At 47.5% G+C, this 20,983-nt stretch overlaps 1 protein-coding gene across 1 annotated transcript; it reads right to left on the reverse strand.

Annotated features, from left to right (window-relative positions):
- Positions 1-14,619: 14,619 nt before the first annotated feature.
- On the reverse strand, positions 14,620-20,783 carry trib1 (tribbles pseudokinase 1). Its single transcript, XM_068746969.1, has 3 exons — positions 20,037-20,783; positions 19,145-19,437; positions 14,620-16,698 (listed from the first exon to the last, which is right to left on the reverse strand). The coding sequence occupies exons 1-3, from the start codon at positions 20,355-20,357 to the stop codon at positions 16,221-16,223; spliced, it is 1,092 nt and encodes a 363-aa protein (XP_068603070.1). The 5' UTR covers positions 20,358-20,783; the 3' UTR covers positions 14,620-16,220.
- Between the last annotated feature and the right edge of the window lie 200 nt (positions 20,784-20,983).

The following is a 20,983-nucleotide window of genomic DNA, read 5'->3' on the forward strand; positions in this document are numbered from 1 at the left end:
AAAAAAAAAAGAAATCTGGCATCTCATGCAGGAAAGTCCGTCTGACTTTGAAATAAGTGGTTGATGCGGTTTTAAAGAAGAAATTAGAGGAGCCAAGGCCAGAGAGTCCCTTTTAGTTAAATTAAAAAAAGGATCATGGTTCAATCTTCTCCAAAACTAAATACTTCTCCCAAGTTTCATGAAAACCCATCAAGCAGTTTATGATTAATTTTTTTTTTTTTTAATCTTGAATTGTACAAAAACACACACCTGCTCCCCTCATTAAGTCTTTCTCCAAAATGTCGCGCTGAGTTCTTCCTCAGACCAACAACAGCTGGTCCCTCCTCACAAGGACCTTAATTAAACGCGTTTGTGTCCGCGCGGCTCAGCTGCGCGCACCGTGCGTGTGTGTCTGTGTGTGTGTGTGTGTGTGCGTGCGTGCTCTGACCGGCGCAGGTAGCAGCTAACAGCAGGAGATAATTAAAGCCACGTGTGTTGGACAAGCCTGGCGCGTCATGTCAGGAATTGTTGGACACTTTTTGACCAGCGTGGACTTGATGAAGGGACTTAGCGCCTTCAGCCCTGGGGGAGACCGAGCTCTCCTGCCCCCCTCCCCTCCCGGTTAGGGGACAAGAACCGGAATACGGTAAGCGCTGCGTTAAACACAATTTGGATGTGGGTTATATTCACTTCCCAGCGCTTTCTCGGCTTTAGCGGGTCACGGAAGTTGCCGAAGTCTGTCTCGGCTTGCTTGATGATGATGATGATGATGATGATGATGGTGAGGAGTGAAAATCAACAAACGGGCATTTCTTTGTACTTCATGGGCCCCCGAACTGTTTGTTTGAGTCATCTCAGAGTGGAAAAAGGTTGAGGCACTTCTAATTACCAACGAAATTTAGCTGAAGAACCGGTAGAGCCTCGTTTAAAACTACGACCACCATTTATTTATCTGCGTCCGTCTGTGGCCTCTGAAAGCGTCTGTGTGGCCCCGGAAAGAGTCTGTGTGGCCCCGGAAGGAGTCTGTGTGGCCCCGGAAGGAGTCTGTGTGGCCCCGGAAGGAGTCTGTGTGGCCCCTGAAAGCGTCTGTGTGGCCCCGGAAAGCGTCTGTGTGGCCCCGGAAAGCGTCTGTGTGGCCCCGGAAAGCGTCTGTGTGGCCCCGGAAAGCGTCTGTGTGGCCCCGGAAAGAGTCTGTGTGGCCCCGGAAAGAGTCTGTGTGGCCCCGGAAAGAGTCTGTGTGGCCCCGGAAAGCGTCTGTGGGCCCCTGAAAGCGTCTGCGTGGCCCCTTGTCTGTCGGCCTCTGAAAGCGTCTGTGTGGCCCCATGCAGAAAGCGTCTGTCGGCAGCGAATTGGCTCTGAAATCCTTCTGCACGCTAACCTGCTGAGAACCCAGACAAGAGACCAGGTGCAGTTAACGACTAGCCGGCGAACAGAGTGGAGCATTTGGCAGCTAACAAACAAACAAAAAAAGCTAAAACAGCATGAAGTTCGGAAGTAAATTTGCCATGTGGGGCCCGAAGCATAACTCCTAATGACTGCTGGAGAAATAACCGGAGAAATGAGCAAACTGTTTGCCAACAAGCAGGACTCCGGAGTCCATTGGCCGTTGCTCACTGGTAGCATGTAGCCTCCATCAGTAAAGCCTTCGGTGTTTGCCTGCTGCCGTGATCTTCCGCTGCGATTGAGCAGATTGCACACAGCGTGACTTTCATGACTTTCTGTTTCTGTGTTGTATGACGCCCTTTTTTGTGAAACGTTTTATCACACGAGAAACAAAATGAACTTTTGGCTCGCTTCCTCGGGCTTCTTCGTCATGCATGTACCGGTAGGTGAGAGGCCTGCTGATGCACATGAATGTGTGTTATCCGTGTCCCACTGATAAACGCACGCCGTACCCTCTGAGGTATTAGCGTTACGCGTAGTCTATTTTTTTTTACCCAGCCCGTTTTTCTCTTGCGGTTTGTCGATCGGCAACGCTCTCACAGCTGTTACTGTGCAGCAGCAGCACAAACTTGTCTCCAGGGCCATTCCTCTTGATAGGATGTGAAAGCTCAGACATAGCAGAGGCAACCCAATTATAATCAACTGTCAGCGCTCACCTACAGGTAGCTCAGGCCGCCGCCTCCGCCGCCGCCGGGTCAGCTTTGCCTTCTGACCGGATCAGTTTGGTTGCATTGGAACAAAGTGAGACAGTGAAAAGCAGAATCTTAACAAAGTCTTGCTTTCATTAATTCACACGTAGGAACGATTTGTTTTCTATCTTCATGTATCTACGTGCAGATTAGAGGCTGCGACATCCTAAAAACAACTAGAAGAACAGCTTTTTAATCACCGAACATGACATTTCAGGGGATTCACAAGTTGACTTTCCTTTGCTATTTACTGCCCTGAATAATACACAGTAACTTCACCCAAATTTACACCATAACAAGGAGCTGGGCCTTTGGATATTTAGAAAAGATAAGATAAGATGCAATCAATTCTATTGGATTCTTATCTTTATACTTAATAAAGTAGGTCTGACCACAATGAGTTTTATGCTCCTATACTTTACCAACAAGCCCCATCTCCACCTGCAGGGCGAGCCATTATGAGTACATTTTATTGAGACGCTTTTCAGGCCGAGTCTGTAAAATCAGACATTTTCCCATAATTCTCCTGCTGATCATTAAATGAGAACAGTGATATCATTCTGTTTCGCTGAATCTGAAGCTGGATGCCGTAGCTTGGAGGTTTCAGCACAACCAAGAACTTACTTAAGTTCCCACCAGTTGCTTGGCAACTGCTCCTGGCCAAAGACACAATCCCACCACATTAACCAGCGTGACACGTCAAATAGTCCTTTTTTTAATGGTTTGGATTTTGTACTTGATTAACAAACAAGATATAAAATGTTAATTAATGACATTCTATTCCCTTTAGGTGAAACCTGGTATTCAATCTAACTCCTGGTAAGAAACAAATAGGCACCCCCCCCCCCGAGGCTGGACGGTTCATCTAATGATCCTAAAAAAAAAAATAGACAATGGAAGAACATAATATAATAATTGTGCTGTTATCATTACAATAACATTTCTATTTTGCAACCATGAAACACAAGAGATGTTGGAACCTTATAAATGTCATGACAGGTTTTAAAGTGTGAAGATCACTAATAAATGTCTCAAGTAAACACAAACAAATGTCTCAATCAACCGCAAAACAAAACACTGAAACAAGAGCGTTAGCCAATATGTGTTCTCATGAATGAATTCACAATTGAAGCTCTTCTTTATATACAGTTATACTATGTAGATGTATATTCTAGAGTTATTCAAAGTATCAGAGAAAATGATACATCAGTTTAATCATTATTTTTCACCCTTTAAGTGCTTGCAGAACCGTTCATCAAATGAGCCGGCCGTACCGTCAAAGCTTTCTTCTTGTTTAATCTGTTTTTCTCTGAACAATTCCCTTCCCCATTACGAGCAAGGCTGCCTTCATTTGAAATATCCATCATTGAGTCACACAAGCGAAATGCCAAAGAGGCAGGTGGCATCACTGTTTGCCCCGGCTCTGTTTGCCTCTGCCGTCCAGAACTCGCCGGCCGTTTGAGATGAGAGGGCTTTGTGCGCCGGGTCACAACAATTGAGTTGTTATAAATGATCTCAATCAGCTGCATCAACGGCTATCAATCAATCAGTAATCGCAGCGTATTCCGCCGTGGATATTTGACGTCAAAGTCACCTTGCAAGTCTCTGACGCGAGGCCAGGAAGTCAAAAAGCAAATGTGCGCACTGTAGCCCGACAGCAAAGGCCTTTCTCTTTGGTTTTAACGCGCCATTAAGCCGCGAGACTCTGGAGCAGAGCGTCTACGTCAAAGGACCATCGAGGTCGACCATTTCTTCTTATCGCCCTCTTCTCTGTTTACGCAGCCGCACGTGCCGGCGGCGATCGACTTCCAAACGGGAGAACGCCACGACAAATAAACCGGCTCTTTAGTACGAGCAAGTCTCATTGGATTGTGTGCATTCTGCAAGGGCAATGGGCTTTTTGCCTTCGTCCGTTCATTTAGTAGCTCCTGTCTGGACATCTGGAAGGTTCAGACATTTAATCTGACGATAATTTCCTATTTATTGTTTAATGACTCGGCAGCTGTTTTGGGGCGCTGATGTGTTTTATTAGCTCTGGTGCTAATTATCCGCGTTTGCAGAGTACTCAGAATCATTCATAGTGTTCTGCATAAAGCTGATCCTACATGAACATACAAATACGTGAGATCATAACAGTTATTAGTGTGTGAATTGTGTATAAATATGCAATACGAGAGTGTTGGGGACATGTTACAGCCGATCTCTGCAGCTCATTAAGTGACGGCCTCCGCATGGACGCCGTAGGTTCGGATCCCTTCTGGCCACAGTTGTTCTACTGTCTGGAATAATCAGCCCTTCTGAGAGTCTTCAGAGGCTGTTTAAAGCTAAGCCATCTCATGAGGAAAGGGTAATGAGAAGGAAGGAGGTACTCCAAAAATCGATTTGCCTCCTGACCTTTGTCCTTGTGCGGCCGGCAAACTCAACAGCAGATTTCACGAGGCTGTCTGCGGGCGTACTTGTTTGCAGTGTGATCGTTTAGAAAGCACACACAATTGCACTGCACCACCTGTTTTCCTGTTTACAAAGTCCCAGATGCACACATAAAGATTGTCATAAAAAAAAGAAGCTACTGCTTTACACAACGGAGAAATCGCTCCAAGATGTAGTCTTCTTGTAGTTTTCAATCTTATTACTCTGCTTTTCAGACGTTCTTTTATTTGCTTGGAAGAGCACACGATGCAAAATAGGCCATAATAGCGTATCCTCCTGAGCCTCTGCTGAAACAGAGCAAAAGCTGGATATATAATTTTGTTTCTGGTGGATTGTTGTGCGACCGCCCGCCTCTGATGGTCTGAGGTGATGCTCTAACTGGGCACCAAGGTGTTGCTCAAAGTGCAAGCCGCTGTAATCTGTATTGTAAAAAAATTGGAGGAAAGATGTCATTCGGTCTCTCCCCGAAGCTGAACCGGTTTATTTCTAAAGGATTTCCATGCCGCCGAGGTCAGGAATCCTGGCGGCTGAGGTGATCTGAAATCAAAGACAGAGAGACAAAGGGAAATATGGATTCTCCGCCTGGCACTCGCCTGAGAATTAGGTGCACCCCCCCCATGACTTAACCAGCTTCAGGAGCTAGCGGTCTTATCTGCAGAGTTAAGGGCTTTGCCTTGCCCGTCTCTCCACAGAGGCCATTTACTCTGATAGTGTCAGGATGCTGAGCCTCCACAGTCGGTGTTGTTGCGAATAGCTCAGCCTAAAGAGAGAGAACGGACTCCTCTGGATACAGAATCCTGAGGAGTTTTGACTACGGCGAGGCCAGATAGTTTTTATTTTTATTTTACACGATGACGTGCACCAGTTGTGAAATCTTCTCTCCTCCCGTTTCTGTGTACCTTGATCGCGTTGTGTCCAGGGAGCGCATTAGTCCAAATGAGCCTCCACATACTAATTGCTGCTCATTTGCATCACTTGCCTTCCAAATGCCAGGACTGAGGCAAGAAGGAGTAACAGCTGGTTGGATCGGCCTCTGTGAAAGAACGTTGACCGCCACACAAGCGCCAGTTTGTCATTTTTGTGTCTGAAAATGTGGTTCGTCCAGAACACTTTGCACATGGTAGCTAAACTCAAGATGATTGTAATAATAAAGCAGAGTGTGACGAACGTTTTATCAGTTCACATGAGTTCATGCATTATCAGTGAGCGGTGAAATGCGCACTGCTGCGGTTTTGTGAATCTAAACAAAGGTAGGAGTCACGAGAAAAAGTTCCCACAGATGCTACTTTTCAAGGCGGTTTCTGCTGCCTCGAACAACAGAAAATACGTTTTTTTTTTTTTCATCTTTAAATCTGTCTTAACATCGCTGGATGGACCGAAGACTACAAACCTGATTATTTTCTCATGCAGATTGTGCTAAGAGAGGGTAGATGGCAAACTGACACAGCCTGTTTTAGATTCACGCCTCTGGTGTCTCACCATGTGGTCCTGCTCCTGCACTGCGGGGGCTGCCAGGTGGGCGCAGAGCCCCTTTCAGATCCTAACCTTGAAATGCAACATTCACTGAAGGCTGCCGCGACAGGACGTAGTGAGTCAAGACAATCGGGCTTGACCTGAAGAAAATATTCAGATCTGTAAAATCACTGCTGAAAGCAAATAATCACCCAAATGTCAAAGTAGTGCAACATTTAGAATAAAATGCTCTGGTTTACTTTTGAATTCAAGGTCCAGAGAAACAGGTTTGTGTAACAATAATTTTTCAGTGTTCTCGTGAACATGGGGGATAAAATCTGCAGAAAAAGAAATGGATGCAGCCAGTAAATGATCCAATATCAATTTAAGCTAAGAAGAGTGCCGGTTGAAGACGATTAGGATTTAAAAACAGTAAAAGTAAAAAAAGCAGCGTAATATACCTTCGAATCTTTGTACTCAACCTCTGGAAGGTCAATAAATCCAAAGAACCTCTGTGACCCACCAGATTAACAATAGTCCACATTTATATTTGCCAGAAGTCTACCAAGGTATGTCGGGTCTGTTTTTATATTCTCGGTGTGTGTGTTCACAGCTCACACACTCATGAGGTGCGTTTTCATCTCTCTCTGCCTGGTGGGTCAGCGAAAGCAGGGCTTCGAGAAGCTTGATTACGATAGCAACCCCCCCGGAAAACAAAGGATGGGTTCGAGGAGCTTATTCTGATTAGCACAAGGGTGTTCCAGCAGCATGTAAAATCAGAGAACGGTAATAACAGCATGAGGAGTCACACAGTGTCGCAATTTGGAAAAACGGCAACAGTCCGCCCCAATCACACATTCTAATTGCATGATCTCATTTAGATGTCAAATACTCTGCTGCGTCTCTGCACCGACTGAGAAGCGCGCTGACGCTTACCTGAGGATGCAATCTGAGAATAAGCAGCAGCAACCCATAAACCTCTGCCTTCAACAGCAGGCGTATGTGTCAACCACCAATGAACGGGGTCCTCATGTTTGCCGAGGTCAAAGTCGTCTGTCAAACCGGCTGGCCGGCTCCACGGAGGTAATTGGTAGCATTTGCAGCCTTCTAGTTGCCATGTGTCAGGACAGTTACTTTTTTTTTTTTTTTTACAAGCGGTGCCTCCGATTGGTGGGCGATAACGACAATCTAAATATGCTCTGTTACAGCAGAGAGAGACACAGCCATGATCAGGTTCACCAGCACATGTGTGAAGCAACAATCTCCCCCGGGGGGTGTTTTAGCTTGAATCTGGACTAGGCGTGGCTGCTTTCAGGCTGCAGAACATCACACACAGCAGCAGCGAATCGTTTTATTTCCTTTTTGTTTGTGACTTACGTTCCAGGTTTAAAGGTCAGAATTTGTTTCCAGGAAAACAATCTCGTACTAATACAATCCACAATTAATTTTTTTTTTTTTATTGTGATATCGTTGGGCGATGACTCGTAAATTATTCTTGTCAATGAGGGATGTAAATTCAGCAATTACTCACGTCTTCAGACTTGAACAACGGCCGGATGGTGGACGGCAGATTAAAGTGAAAGCTGTAAATATCTTTTGGTCCTTGACTGAGCTAAATCGGACGCAGCATCACAATATCCAGGAAAAAGAAGCTGGTGATTCGAGTGTAAATGTAAAAGTATGACAGGAATTCATGGGCAATATAATGTAGTTGGTGATGCAGTTCACGCTTCTACGACAGCAGCAGTTATTAGAGCGGTGAAGCTAATGGAACGCTAGCGCTACGTAACCTTTCCTGATATGAACTCCTGCGGCTCTTTCTCTGCAGGACTCCACCCGGTTATTTCTTGTCTTTCACATGCAAATGCTTTCCTCGTAAACCTTTCTTTTGACTTTCCTTAACGTGTTGAGTAGCTACAAACACAAAGAGGACGCTGGTGGGAAGTTCCCTGCTGGCGTACCTGCTTAGCTCTGCTGCTAACAGATGCACAGCAAGGCAACAATATTTTGACATTGGTGTAATTGAAAGCTTTCCTAAGCAGGCAGGTGCTTGATTGCAAGATGGGGCTCGGGGGGGGGGGGCCCAAGCAGCCGCTTGGTGAGGGGCGACCTTCACAAAAATGGTGAGCCTGCAGGACGTGGATGCTCGGTGGAGGGCCGCCTGGTAGGAGGGCACTTCAATAGACACCTGCAGTTCTGTCTTTGTGCCATAGCGTCCCTCCACCCCCATTTTTGGGTTCAGAGAAAGGGGACTGGAATGGGGGCGGGGGGGGAATTGTGCGATCTGGAATGACATGGTACTTCTCTGCATTCTAACCCTACATAGAAGTTTCTTCTTATATAGTAACGTATTTTACTGTAAATGAGGCTCGGTAAAAGAAAATCATTGAGAGATTCGAGACGGATGAATAATAAAAAATGAAAGGAATATATATATATATATATATATATATATATATATTCTAGCACCATCACCTTGTTTCTTTCACAGTGAAAGAAGCTGGCGGTGTGATGAAGTGGTTTTCCTTTGTGAGAGCAGCTGAACCTGTCGTGGTGACTGGCTCGTCGGTTCCTGTTTCCTTCTTTGTTTTACACTTTTGTTTGCAAACCAGCCTTGAAAGCTGCTAACCTCTAAACTCTTCTAACCTCCAGAGGATGAATGGAAACTAATATTTACACATAAAATAACACCATCTACTGCGATTTACATTACGCATGAATTAGACGCAGCCGCTGGACTCCGCTGCACCGTACAGCTTAACATCTTAAAGAATTCAAGTCCCAGGGAAATGGGCTCCTAAAGCCTTCGCAGAAACTTTCACAAAGGCCCGACGATCAGGAGGCGGGTGACTGGTGCATGCAGCCCGTGACCAGAAGAGGCAGCGAGGCTGAAAAGTAATTAAAGTCACCTGTGGAGTGGAGCCATGCATCCTCGTTTGATTGTTCTCTCACTCCTTCTCCCTTCCCCTTTTTCTCACACCCTGCTGCTAATCTTTCTGCTACCGACTCCTGCTTCACCCACGGCCATCTCCCTTAACTCTCTGTCCATCGTTCCTCTCGCCGAGTGGTTTTTTTTTCTCCATCATCCCCTGAAGAGTTGGCCTTGGTTCCCTGTCAAACCAGCTTCCTGACGCCTGAATGTAGGCCTCACATACACACACACACACGTTTATGCACGTGCACACTCGCGCTTGTGCCATCGTCGTTAGCTCGAGTACTTTGCTTGCAGCGTTACCGTCGCCTGAGCATCTGTGCTATGCAGAGAAGTGAAAGATTAACCATTCTTCCGCCGCCCCCCTCATAAACCGAGGCTCTCCCGCGGTGAAAAGGCCGGAGGCCGCTGTGCCACCGTGCAGGTTGGCGATTTAATCCGATCTGTGTATGAACTCCGCGTCCTACTCAAACCCTTCAAGTTAGCAACAAGCTGGCTAACGAGCATTTCTAGAGAATAAGAGTAATCACAAATCCCAGGTCAGCCATTTAAGGTATGGCGCTTTGTGGCAGAGCAAAAATCCCCTCACACTGAGTTCTTTGTTTCAGTTTGAGGTAATCGTCTTGGCCGCTGCACCGTTTTCTTGCCGCGAGTAAGGAAAAGTGCTGATTTGTCATTCTGGAGGGCACGGGGAACTAAGCAGCTTGGCCCCATTCAACGATCCAAACGCGAGGTCTCTCTGACTGGTCTAATATTTGGCCTTCCGGCTTGTGTCCCCTTGCATCGTAAATCTTTCATTTTATTTTTACCTTCGTAGCCTGGGTGACGTTAAACGTAAAGTTGCGTACTTCTTTTTTTTTATATTCCTGTCAGATGCGGGTCGATTGTGGAGTGACGGGCTTGATTGTGTTCGAGCTCTCAGGTCTGCAGGGTGAAACTAAAAAGCCTGGAATCAGGGTAGGTTGACGCTGTGGCTTTTGAGCAAGGCAACGCTGAAGGCGTAAGCTGCCGTGAACCCCTTGAAGAGCCTGAGTGACGTGCATGAGAGGTTTTTGTGTGTGTGAAAATACTCCACATGATGACAGTAGAGTACTGCTTCATTTCCGTATTTCTCGGAAGACAAAGCAAGAAAAAGCGCTGGAGGAGCGGAGCAGAACAATTTAGGCGAGAGCGCCCGCTGAGGTTTGTTCTTTTTGTAGAATACCATGAAGGGTTAAACCTATAATCAGCTGACGGTAAATAGATTTTTTTGAGAGGGGCACTAAATATCAACTTGTGACGGTTTTGCAGCTTGTTTGTGAAGCTTTATTCTTATATGCTCAGTAATGAGAACTGCTGCTATAAACGCACCATTTCAAGGTTAAAAAATCCAATTGATTAAGAATTGCTTCTAGACTGACAGTGTGAAAATATCACAGCAGGAGAAGCATTTATCTCAAACTAGCTCAGTAATCAATGTGGAAGTCAATTATTAATTAAGATCCGAGCAGGGGCCGGCGCTCTGGTGACGAGGCTTCATAGCGAGGAAAAGGGTTCCATTATTTTAACACTGTGGGGAATAAATGTTTCAGTCTGTATAACTGTTCACACCGAACCATTGACTACCGACCAAACGACCTGCCCAGGTGCCCCTTTCATATCTTAACATACCGGTAAATACATTTTTTATTTCATCTATGGATCATCTTTACTTCTGGAATGTGTGTTCATTATGTCTCAAACTACCACTACTACTACTACCGCTGTACTTTCGGATTGTCCCATCTGGGGTTGCCACAGCAACCCAACCTTCTCCACTTCACCCTGTCCCTTTGCATCGTCCTCCCCAACACCAGCCACTCTCATGTCCTCCCTCACTACGTCCGTGTATCTTCTCCTGGGTCGACCTCTAGCCCTGTTCCCTGGCAGCTCCATCCTCAGCATCCTTCTACCGATATAGTCTCCTCTGGACATGTCCAAACCATCAAAGTCTGGTCTCTCTGACCTTATCTCTATAAACATCTAACCTTCACTGTCCCTCGTCTTGTCTCATTTCTAATCCAACCTCCTCACTCACCAAGGAGAACCTCAGCATCTTCATCTCCACCACTTCTAGCTCCGCCTCCTGTCTTTTCCTCAACTGTCTCCAAGCCGTCCATCATGGGTGCCCTCACTGTCTGTAGACATTTTTTTATTATGGTTCAAAACATTCTGACATGGACCTGTTGATCATTGCAGTACAATATAAGTCCGGTTGACTTAAATACACACTGTTAGCGTCTTAAGGTGCCGCAGAGCGTAATAACGCTACGAGCTACTGAGCGTCTCTACTCTGATGATGCGGCCACAGATTTAACAGCCCGAGTTCAGCCGGGAATGACCACACGCAGATGGATATTTTTTTTTTTACTGCTAAACAATTCAAACTATTTTGGTGTGCTGCTCTTTAAGACCTCGTAAAACCCCAAATCTGACGTCGTATAGCATGGTCTTCGCCTCCAGCGAAAATATGAGCAGAGTAGATAAGTTAAAAGGCTGTTGAGGCAGCAATGATATGCTTCATGTGATATAAGAATGTTTCTGGATGAATACTACAGGTGGATGAAAACATCGCCACCTCCTGGATATTTGTGGCCCAGTGTTAAAATGTAAAATGTGTTCAGATGCAGTAAAGTAAGTCCATGCATTGTTTTTATGTGTGCCTTGAGAGGAACAAGCCTTTGCATGTAATGCTACTGATTATATTCCAGGTTAGGTTCAAGACTCAGAAAGTTAAAAATGTTATCTCCGGTTAATCATTATAATAAGTTGTTTTGAGACCAGTGCGGCTTTGGAAATCATTTCTATGTTGGCGTATTCTTTCCTTAAACGATTCAGCGTATCGATCATGGAGCGGATGACGACAGATTAAACCAGATTTGTGATTGAGAAGTCATGATAAACAAACAATTTGAACGTAGGATATACCCAGGGCATATCATCAGATTTTTTTAATATATCAACACTATTTTTCTGTTCAGTTTATCTGCCTGAATAGAAAGCAATCACAATAAACACAGATTTTGTAGCACGGGAGGCTAATTTCTACAGCATTTATATACTAAAAAGATGCTAATTTTTTCTGTCAGCAAACGCTTTCCTCCTTGTCGTCTTTTCCTGTGATATCAATACATCCACCAGGTGGCAGTGATTAATACAATTTTCACAACAACAAAAATGGTGATTTATGGGAGGATGAGATAATGTAGAAAAATAGAGACGAAAGCGGGCTTGTAGCCTGCAAGGCCAATAAAGTGAGATTTAAAAAAGTATTCTTTTTTCTTCTTCACCATGTCCACAGAGAACTTCTCCAAGACGTCCTCTCCACTCCACTTCTCTTATCTTGTGAAAGTCTGCAGTTGTAATTAATACTGAATAATTATCCAAGGGGTCTTTTCAATTTTGTGCCTCAAAGCAGCAGTTCCTCAAATATCCGCAATGAGGCAGCAGAGAGCTGTATTGGCCTCAATTCAAATTAATTCCTGGTATGCCTTTGTGATTTATGATTCCCGTCAAAAATGCCTTCCTTATTGGAAACTCCTCACTGAGTTATCATGAACAAAATATATCAAATTCCTTCTGGAATTCGTGCGACGTGATTGATCAGGTCAGATCAGTGACTTGAACAATGGAGGCACTTTCCATTGCATCAGTCAAGTGTCGGGTGTGAGCCAAATCGTTCCAGGAAGAATCACAACGCTTAACATCACAGAGCAGCGCGTGAAACGGGTGCTTTACTGTCAAAGATCTCCCTCACATCCATGGTCGACTTAAAAAGAGTAAACAGGAGGCAGGGAGGGGGAAACACAGCTGTTATCCCATTTTCACATGTATATATTTTTTGTCTTCAAATGTTTAATTTATCAATTCATGTTCTAACATTCACGACTGTAGCGTTGCTGCCTTTTTTAAATCTACCTTTTAATATGACTTCATGTCCCCTAAAATACCTGTAAACTCACCTCTTTATCAAATGAGGTCATACAAAAAATATATCTGATGACGCTCAGGTATGTTTGACAGTCAACAATGAGGAACTTCGTGACGCTTGTTGTTTTAAACTCTCATGTGGTTGCGAAACATTGATGATCCAGGATTAGAAGGAAAGCTAACGTTTGCACTTGGTAGCCCTGGAAAGGTAAGGATGACGGGGACACACGATACCCCCCCCCGGAGTCTGAACACCTAACTTCATCACTAGACTCCTTTGTTTCAGTCCTAACGAATGGAGAGAGAGAGAGAGAGAGAAAAACTGCTCGGGCTTTGTCAGAAAGTATTTAAATTCTCCCGGCTGACGTGTCAGAAAGTGGAAGCGATACTGGGAGTGGTTGGAAAACGGATTCCACCGACTTGTGCTGTAAAACAAATAACCGTTACGACATCAGTGTCACTTTCCAGTCTGTCCTGTTCATTCTAAAAAGAAAGACGAAATGATGATCATTCCTCGTTCCTGCTTTTAAGAATAATTAACAGACGGAATAACTTGACAAGAGGGCAGACGTGTGTGTGTGTGCTGCATTGCACGGCTAAACCTGCCATCCAGGGCATTTAAAAAGAAATCTATAATGACGCTAACTTATGGGCAACGATAACTGTTTCAGATCTTCAAACAAAATTTTACCTGAATAAACACAGAATACTTATTTGAAATGTTTTATTTGACTTTAAGGCAGAAAGGGTATTGAATATGTAAATTACTAGTGTGATAAGAATTCACCCCCCTAGAAACTAAAACCAAAAAACTGCCTTAATAACTGGCTGCTGGACCACACACACACGCACACACACACACACACACACAGGCCCACAGGTGCTTGGAGGTGGATTTTGTTACATGTAGCCTAGCTTTTGCTAAATTAAGCTAAACTAAGCTACTGGTAAACTAAGCTAAACTTTAGCAATCTGTGGTGGCAGGTATTTATACTTCCTCTAATGTTCAATGAATAGCAGACCTATTCATCACCCGTCTAATTACAAGCCAGCTTTCTGTGTGCGTGTGTGTGTGTGTGGGGGGGGGGGGGGGGTGTAAGTTATGAAGCCTGGAGGATCCCGTGATGCGTTGCACACTTGTTGGTTTGGCTGCTCCCCATCAGCTGAGACACTCGAGCAACCCCGTCGATGCCTGACCTGACTCGTGTGCTCACACGCCCAAATACACGCCGGCCATGACACCCAGGCAGGTACGCTCACGAACATCCAAACGGCGCTGACGCAAGCCCCGGCCCGCCATGCCTCCGGGGGGGGGGGGGGTAGTCAAAACACACAGATGGTGGAGACATGCCAAGCTTCCCCGGGTCAAATTATGGACGAAATGAATAAGAATCCGAGTGCATGGAGGTCGGTGCCTCTACTCACCTGCTGCATTCCAGGAAAAGACACTGACCCACTGTTGACATTTGTGTGTTTGAGGAGTTAAATGTTACATTACGCGAAGGCCAAAGAAGAGTAAATGGTTTGAGGCAGAGATGGAGACGCAGGGAGAGAATCGTTTTTTTTTTTCCCTTTCAAGGATGAAATTGGAAGCTGCGAGGAAAAGGAGAAAACATGATTTCCTCTCGGAACGATTGAGAGTTCGTAAATAAAACAACCTCTGAGGCACGGAGACGAGCTGCATGATGCGAGCATGTGCACCGGTGTGTGTGTGCATGTGTATAATAATAAAAAAAACTATATGGATATATTAAAAAAAGTGATCTTTATTCAACATCTCCACACTTATTTCAAATATACATATTTGCATCTTTTGTACAATGAATATATTTCTCGTGTGTAACCTCTCTCGGCCACTGACAGCCTCTAGGTCGTGTCACAAATACATAATTCACAGTGCAATATGACGTTTGTGCACCCGTGTCAGTTTACTCTGCACGCCACGTGAACGCGTGACTCACTCTAAATACATGAACCGGAAACGAAGCCATAAATCATCCTAAATTACTTTCTTGTAAGGGAACAATTCAGATTGTCACCAGCCTTGTTATTTCGAGCAAGATGAGAAAGGATTATTATTAAAGTATTGCAACAGAGTTTTTACTATTATTATTATTATTCGTGGACAGTGCTTCTTAGATGAGCCACACCGTGTGATCACCAGTCTCTATGGAGCCACTGCTTTCTGCTTTAACCCCCCCCCCCCCCCAAAAAAAAGAAATGGAAAAATAGTCCCATTAAAGAGGTGAAACGGAACCGATTCCTTCAGCCGAGGTCAGAACTATTCTGCACCCGACGCGCTGAAGTGATGACTCATCGTCAGACAACCAACATCAAAGACGGCCACGGAGTCGGAGCCGTTCAGTTTACAAAACACAGCGATACGGGCACAACGCGGCACAGCTTGTCGTCACGGCGATCTCGTTTTCGCACAACGCTCGGACGTGAAATAACAATGTTATTTTACGTGTGTTCCGCCGAGAAAGGCTTACGTTTTCCTGCGATGCCTTGTTTCTGATTCTTTCTTGATGCAAATATTGTCTGAGACTTTGTTTGTCTTGCATGAGTTTGGAATTGTGTGTATTTATTTTAAGCTTTCCATTGGAATCTGACTCGGATCCAGTCTTTTGAAACCACCGGTAGCGTTAAAGTTTAGCTGTGGCTATTTGCATGCAGGATTTCAGAAGAGCCAAACGGATTGCTTTCAGCTACATTTACAAGGTCAGACCTGCTAATCGCCGCGGTAGCATCGCCCTCTGAGGGCGGCGCGTCAGTCCGCTGCTAACCGTCGTTCTCACGCCGTGAAGCTGCCCGCTGTGAGATGTCACGCTTGTACGAAGCCTTCCTCGAGCCGGTGAGTCAGCGGTGGAGCCTCCAGCCCCGGTCGGGGTGAGAGGAACAACATTCCTCTCCGCTCGCCTCCCGCTCAGGAATCAAACCGATGCCTTTTGGAACCTTATGAGTCTCGACTTGGAGCAAGTCATCAACTCTTCATGGCGTGTTCATTTTCTGTGATTTACTCATAGAAGCCCTGCAGACACGATTTTTGTTTGCGTAATCTGTCCTTGTTTTTTCTTTTTTTTTTTTTTAGCACCAATTAAGTAAAAAAACAACAACCCCACAATGAATGGCCATTGTGAACAATGCCCTTAGCTAGTAACACATATACAACAAAATACAGTACAGTATGTTTTTCGTAGAAAGCTTGAGGGTCTATTTACGTTTAAGGGTACACGAAAGTGTCTCTTAAAAGTGCCAACGTAAAAAAACAAAGTCCCCTCGTAGCACTTTCTTTTTCCTTTTTTTGTGATTTGGTCCCTCAGCCAAACTCCGCTGAATGGAGTCTGTCAACAGAACAGATCGTCCTCTTCCTCCACGTCAAAGGATGGCACCATCTGCTCCGCAGCGCTCACTTCCTGTTCCCCAGGTGGTGCCGCTTCCTGTGACGACGGCGGCTGGTGGAACCACGGGTGGGCGAACAGCTCTGTTGCCGTGAGTCTCTCCCAGGGTTCCTTCCTGAGCAGGCTCTGGAGCAGACACTTGGCCTTTGGCGACAGGCTCTCCGGCAAGCAGCACTGGCCTCTGCGGATTTTGGAGAACAGCGTGGCCGGGTCGGGGTCGTGGAACGGGTAGCGGCCGACGAGCATGGTGAACAGCATGACGCCCAAGCTCCACATGTCGGCCATTTTGCCGGAGTAAGGCGCGGAGCTGCTGAGGATCTCCGGGCTGACGTAGGCCGGGCAGCCGTGGGTGTCGGACATGGAATCGTTGGCGGGGTCCTCGAGGACGCGGCAGTCCTCCAGGCTTTCTAGTCTCACGTGCGTCCTGCGGAGATAAAGATCGGGTCATTTCTAAGGACGTCGGGATGACACAAAGCTGGGGGGGGGGCTTCCTTTGGCGTGTCGGCGGGCTGATCACGCATGTGATGACAGTGCTATCGTTTATCTTGTGCAGAAATCAACGCTGCACATAGTGATGAAGGGTCAGAACTCAATGTTCACCTAAATCCTCGTCTCACCGGTGGAATACCTTCAGGAGAAGGTCATGTTGTTGTTGTTGTTGTTGATTACCTCCCCAAGCGTTGCCGTGGACAACAATATTTAAATCACTCCTTGATCTCATACAGTGTGTGTGTGTGTGTGTGTGTTCCCGACAGTTGCTTTGTTTAACATTGTCAAACATTTCAGAGATCTGTTAAATATAAGTCACCGGCTGCATCATGGAAAAACAATCAACCGCGCTTTAGCCGGACTGTGTGCAGACAAACACACACACACACACACACACACGACAAAGTGAACTTACTCTGACAGAACTCGCAGTATTGAGTAGAAACGGCGCTAAAAGTAAATACGCGATGACTTCCCGTCATTGGAAACGCACACGGTCACATAAACACACACATAAATACACAAGCCCAGCACCGCCACACTATATATTTAGACGCGCTAAAGACGGGAGATGCACTCAGTCCGGCGCCACGGCAACGGCGGTGAGTGTGTCTTTGTGGGATTATTCATTTAGAACTTCAAAACGGTCTAACAAACGTGAAGCGTGCCGCTTCAGCTCGGATCCAGACAGCCGGATCTTAAGCTGATGGCGTGAGTGGCTGAAGAGAGAAAGAGAGGATGAAGAGGGAGAGACAGTCGCCACGCAGGGCCGAGACGGAAGGCAACAGATATCGAAACGGCGAGATGGCAGCGGCGATAAGTCGAGAGATGGCGACAGAAAAGGAGGCAGAGCAGAGAGGTGGAAGGGTGGAGAGAGTGACTCATCCTTCTGTCCAGAGTACATATCTGCTCTCCTCCTCCCCCCCTCTCTCTCCTTCTCTTGAGCAAAGGCTATCAGCACCTGGGTCCCACATTCACGGCGCCAGCCATCCCATAATTTACCCTCAAATGGCTGTTGCCACATCAGTGACGCACGGGAAGGCTGGCGGAACAGCGGAGCGCTACATACTTCACGGCGCGAGTCACCTTTCCTAAACAGGCTTTTCCAACTATACACTGTGTGTGTGTGTGTGCGCATGCGCGTGTGCGTGCGTGTGTGATTGGAGTTTGCATTTGTCAAACTGTTGTGACTTTCTCTGTCTCTTGGCTGGACGGCTGCTTTGTTGGCCAGAACGTTGTTGCATCACAGTTTGATTGTTGGAGTTTGAAAGATGCCTGATTGTGTTTTGGAGGAATGTAGGACAGAACTAATGAGGTCATGCTGAAGCTAAACATTTAACAAGGGGGGGGGGGGGGGGTTGACATTAGTCTTCGAGCGTTAAAAAAAAGAACGAAAATCAAACAGCTTTTCTGGAAACGGAAGAATCCACGTTCCACCTCGTCATGCAGCCGTCCAATCACAGAGCGCCGTGGTAAAACCCGTCTGTAGCATCGCCATGGAATGTTAGCCCAAAGAGAAGTCATTGTGAAAACATGAAAACATGACATGTCACCTGAGAAACGCCACGATAAAGACGGCCAGTCTGCCGGCATCGTGCCGCAATGCTATCAGGCAGCTAAACAAAATACCGGACGGGGACGGCCGAGCTCGCCAGACCGGAGTTGTACGGGTCTGAATGTGTAATCGGCACACACATGCATGTAAGGACGCACAAAGAGACCGAAAGTGAGCTGTGCACGCCCCCCCCCCCCCCCCCCCTCTATCTCTGCACAATATAAACTGTGAGTCACCGCTCTGCAGCCGTGCAGCCATCAGAGGGACACAAGCAACTTGGACTTCTCTCGCTGGCTGTCTGCTCTCGTTCATCCAGTCTGACCCTGCAAAACGCGGAGGTCACTGCTGTGGAAAAAGATGGTGTGTGTGTGTGTGTGTGCGTGTGTGTGCGTGTGTGTGAGCCGGCTCACGGAGGAACGTGTATTTGAATGAATCCTGGTTTGGAGCATCACTCATGCTGCAGTTATGATGTAATTAGTGAATAAATAATGAGAGATAAATATACGCTTGTGAGATTTAGACTGCAGAAGGGGGTGATTGTCTCATTCAGCAGCAGCCTCGTCTCGCGGCTCCGCCAAACGGCCTCCCACCACATTCACACGTGCACACGCACGCACACACGCACGCACGCACACGCAAAACAAATACACAACATGCACACCAAGCGGCGCATCAAGAGGGCGAGAAAGGGACGGGATGTGCCTCCACAAGTACACAAGTTCCTACTTTGCGCACAGGAATATCCGCGCACGTGGCCCGTGCTGCTGCCATGTTTGCTCGTCCCCACTGCATCAACGTGCACTAAAGCTCAACGTGCGCTGCTCACCTCTTCTCGTCGGCAAAGACAAACTTGCGCAGTTTGAGGTCGCCCAGAACCACGCCGGCCTGGTGGCAGTGCGCCACGGCGTGCGCCACCTGGCGGAAGAGCCTGCGGGCGTGAGCCTCGTCCAGCCTGCGGCGGCTCTTCACGAAGGTGTGCATGTCCCCAAAGTCCTTGTCCAGGAACACGTAGGCCCGGCGCTCCCCGAGGATGATGTCCCGGACGCCAGCCACGTTCCGGTGGGCCGGTAGGATCCCGTAGGCTCTGATCTTCTCCTGGTACACCCCCATGTCAAAGACCTGGAGGAGGAGATGGGTCGGGAGGGGAGGGGGGGTTAATGATCATCTGAGCTAACAGATGATCATTACCCCCCCCCCTAGAATATGTGCTGATGGCTCAATGTGACTAATGAAGAAGTTCATTAAACGCCCTCAGGGCTCCGAAGCAGGAATAAACACCCGGATGTGGAACCCTGTCCTTATCGCGACAGCCTCTCTTTGTCTCGCACGCGTGCGTTTTTGTGTGCGTGCGTGTGTCACGGGCACGGCGTGGCGTGGCGTATTTGCAATGACGTGCATGTAAATGAGCCCGAGTTGACGGACAGCGTGAAGCCGCATCGTGCCGCGGATGAGTGGACGTGAATCGGTGCCCCCCCCCCCCCCCCATCACACACACGCACACACACACACACACGCACGCACGCACGCACCGTTTAAAGTCATGACGCAACGCCGCGGCTGTTGCGCAAAGTGTCACACATTTCGCGTGAGGACGACAGCGGCTGATAAAGTCGGTGAGATCCTGACGTGACGTCATAATCGGTTGGTTGAGCAACGCGGCGTCTTTAAACGGCGTCCACTCTGATGCTGTTGCGCAACGACGCGATTAACGCGCATACCTTGCACAGTAGCTCATCGCCGGTGTCGGTGCTCATGGCGCTGTGCGCGCTCTCCCGGTCCGCCAGAGGCAGCAGCAGAAACGGTCCAATCCTGGACGGCCCCGCGCGGGTCGCCGCCGGCACGGGGCTCGGCGCGGGGCTGACCGGGGACCCCGGAGAGGTGCCGAGGAGCCCCCCCTGCGCGTCCCCCGCCTCCACGGTCAGCCTGGCGCATTTGGCCGGCGGGTGGTCGTCAGAGTCCAGCCGCTTGTGCGCGACTCTCCCAATGCGGACGCACGGTACCTCCGGTACCGGCACCGGGCTGCTCCGCTGCAAGTCCATCCCGACAGAACGATTAGCCGTGGCAGCAAAGAAATAAAAACCGGGACTCTCGTCTGGTTTGAAGGGGCTAAAACACGCCGCAGTCCGCGCGTTCCATTTCTCCGCGTAAAGCTCGTTCTCTAAATGAAACTTTTTGCGGATTCAAATAAAGCAGCGGCGTCTTTTTTTTGGGGGGGGGGGATAATCCAAATCCAAAGCGGCTGCTCGTGGCTCTGAGGTCTGTGCGTGCGTGTTCGGTGAGAAAATCCAGAGTTCAGGCTGGTGGAGAGATAGTGGGAGAAAGCGAGAGAGGGAGAGGGAGAGAAAGAGAGAGAGAGAGAGAGAGAGAGAGACCGCCTCACACCAGGGAACGGAGAGCGAGTGCGCTCCGGTGATGTTGAGCTCAGACCTCAAACACTCCGCCCGGACCAGTCCAACCTCCTCCTGGTGACTCAACCGTTGAGCAATCCTGTAACGGCACCGACTCCAGCTCGGCGCTGATGAAACTCCGAGCTGCTGCAGGCCGATTGCCTTTCACGGAAGACGCGCACAGAAGACGCGCGCATCTGGTGTAAACATTAACGCTGTTGTGACGCGCAGAAATCCGGGTCGTGTGAGAACGAAGGAGGTACACATATAGGGTGCAT

This window comes from Brachionichthys hirsutus, chromosome 13, assembly GCF_040956055.1.
Source record: "Brachionichthys hirsutus isolate HB-005 chromosome 13, CSIRO-AGI_Bhir_v1, whole genome shotgun sequence".
In the NCBI taxonomy this organism is placed as follows: Eukaryota; Metazoa; Chordata; class Actinopteri; order Lophiiformes; family Brachionichthyidae; genus Brachionichthys; species Brachionichthys hirsutus.

Excerpts from the sequence above, each read along its gene's own strand:
- trib1 (XM_068746969.1), bottom strand. The coding sequence starts at position 20,357 with ATGGACTTGCAGCGGAGCAGCCCGGTGCCGGTACCGGAGGTACCGTGC. Across the intron at positions 19,438-20,036 it reads GCGATGAGCTACTGTGCAAG|GTCTTTGACATGGGGGTGTA; the intron begins GTATGCGCGTTA and ends CTCCTCCTCCAG. Across the intron at positions 16,699-19,144 it reads GTCTTTGCCGACGAGAAGAG|GACGCACGTGAGACTAGAAA; the intron begins GTGAGCAGCGCA and ends TTATCTCCGCAG.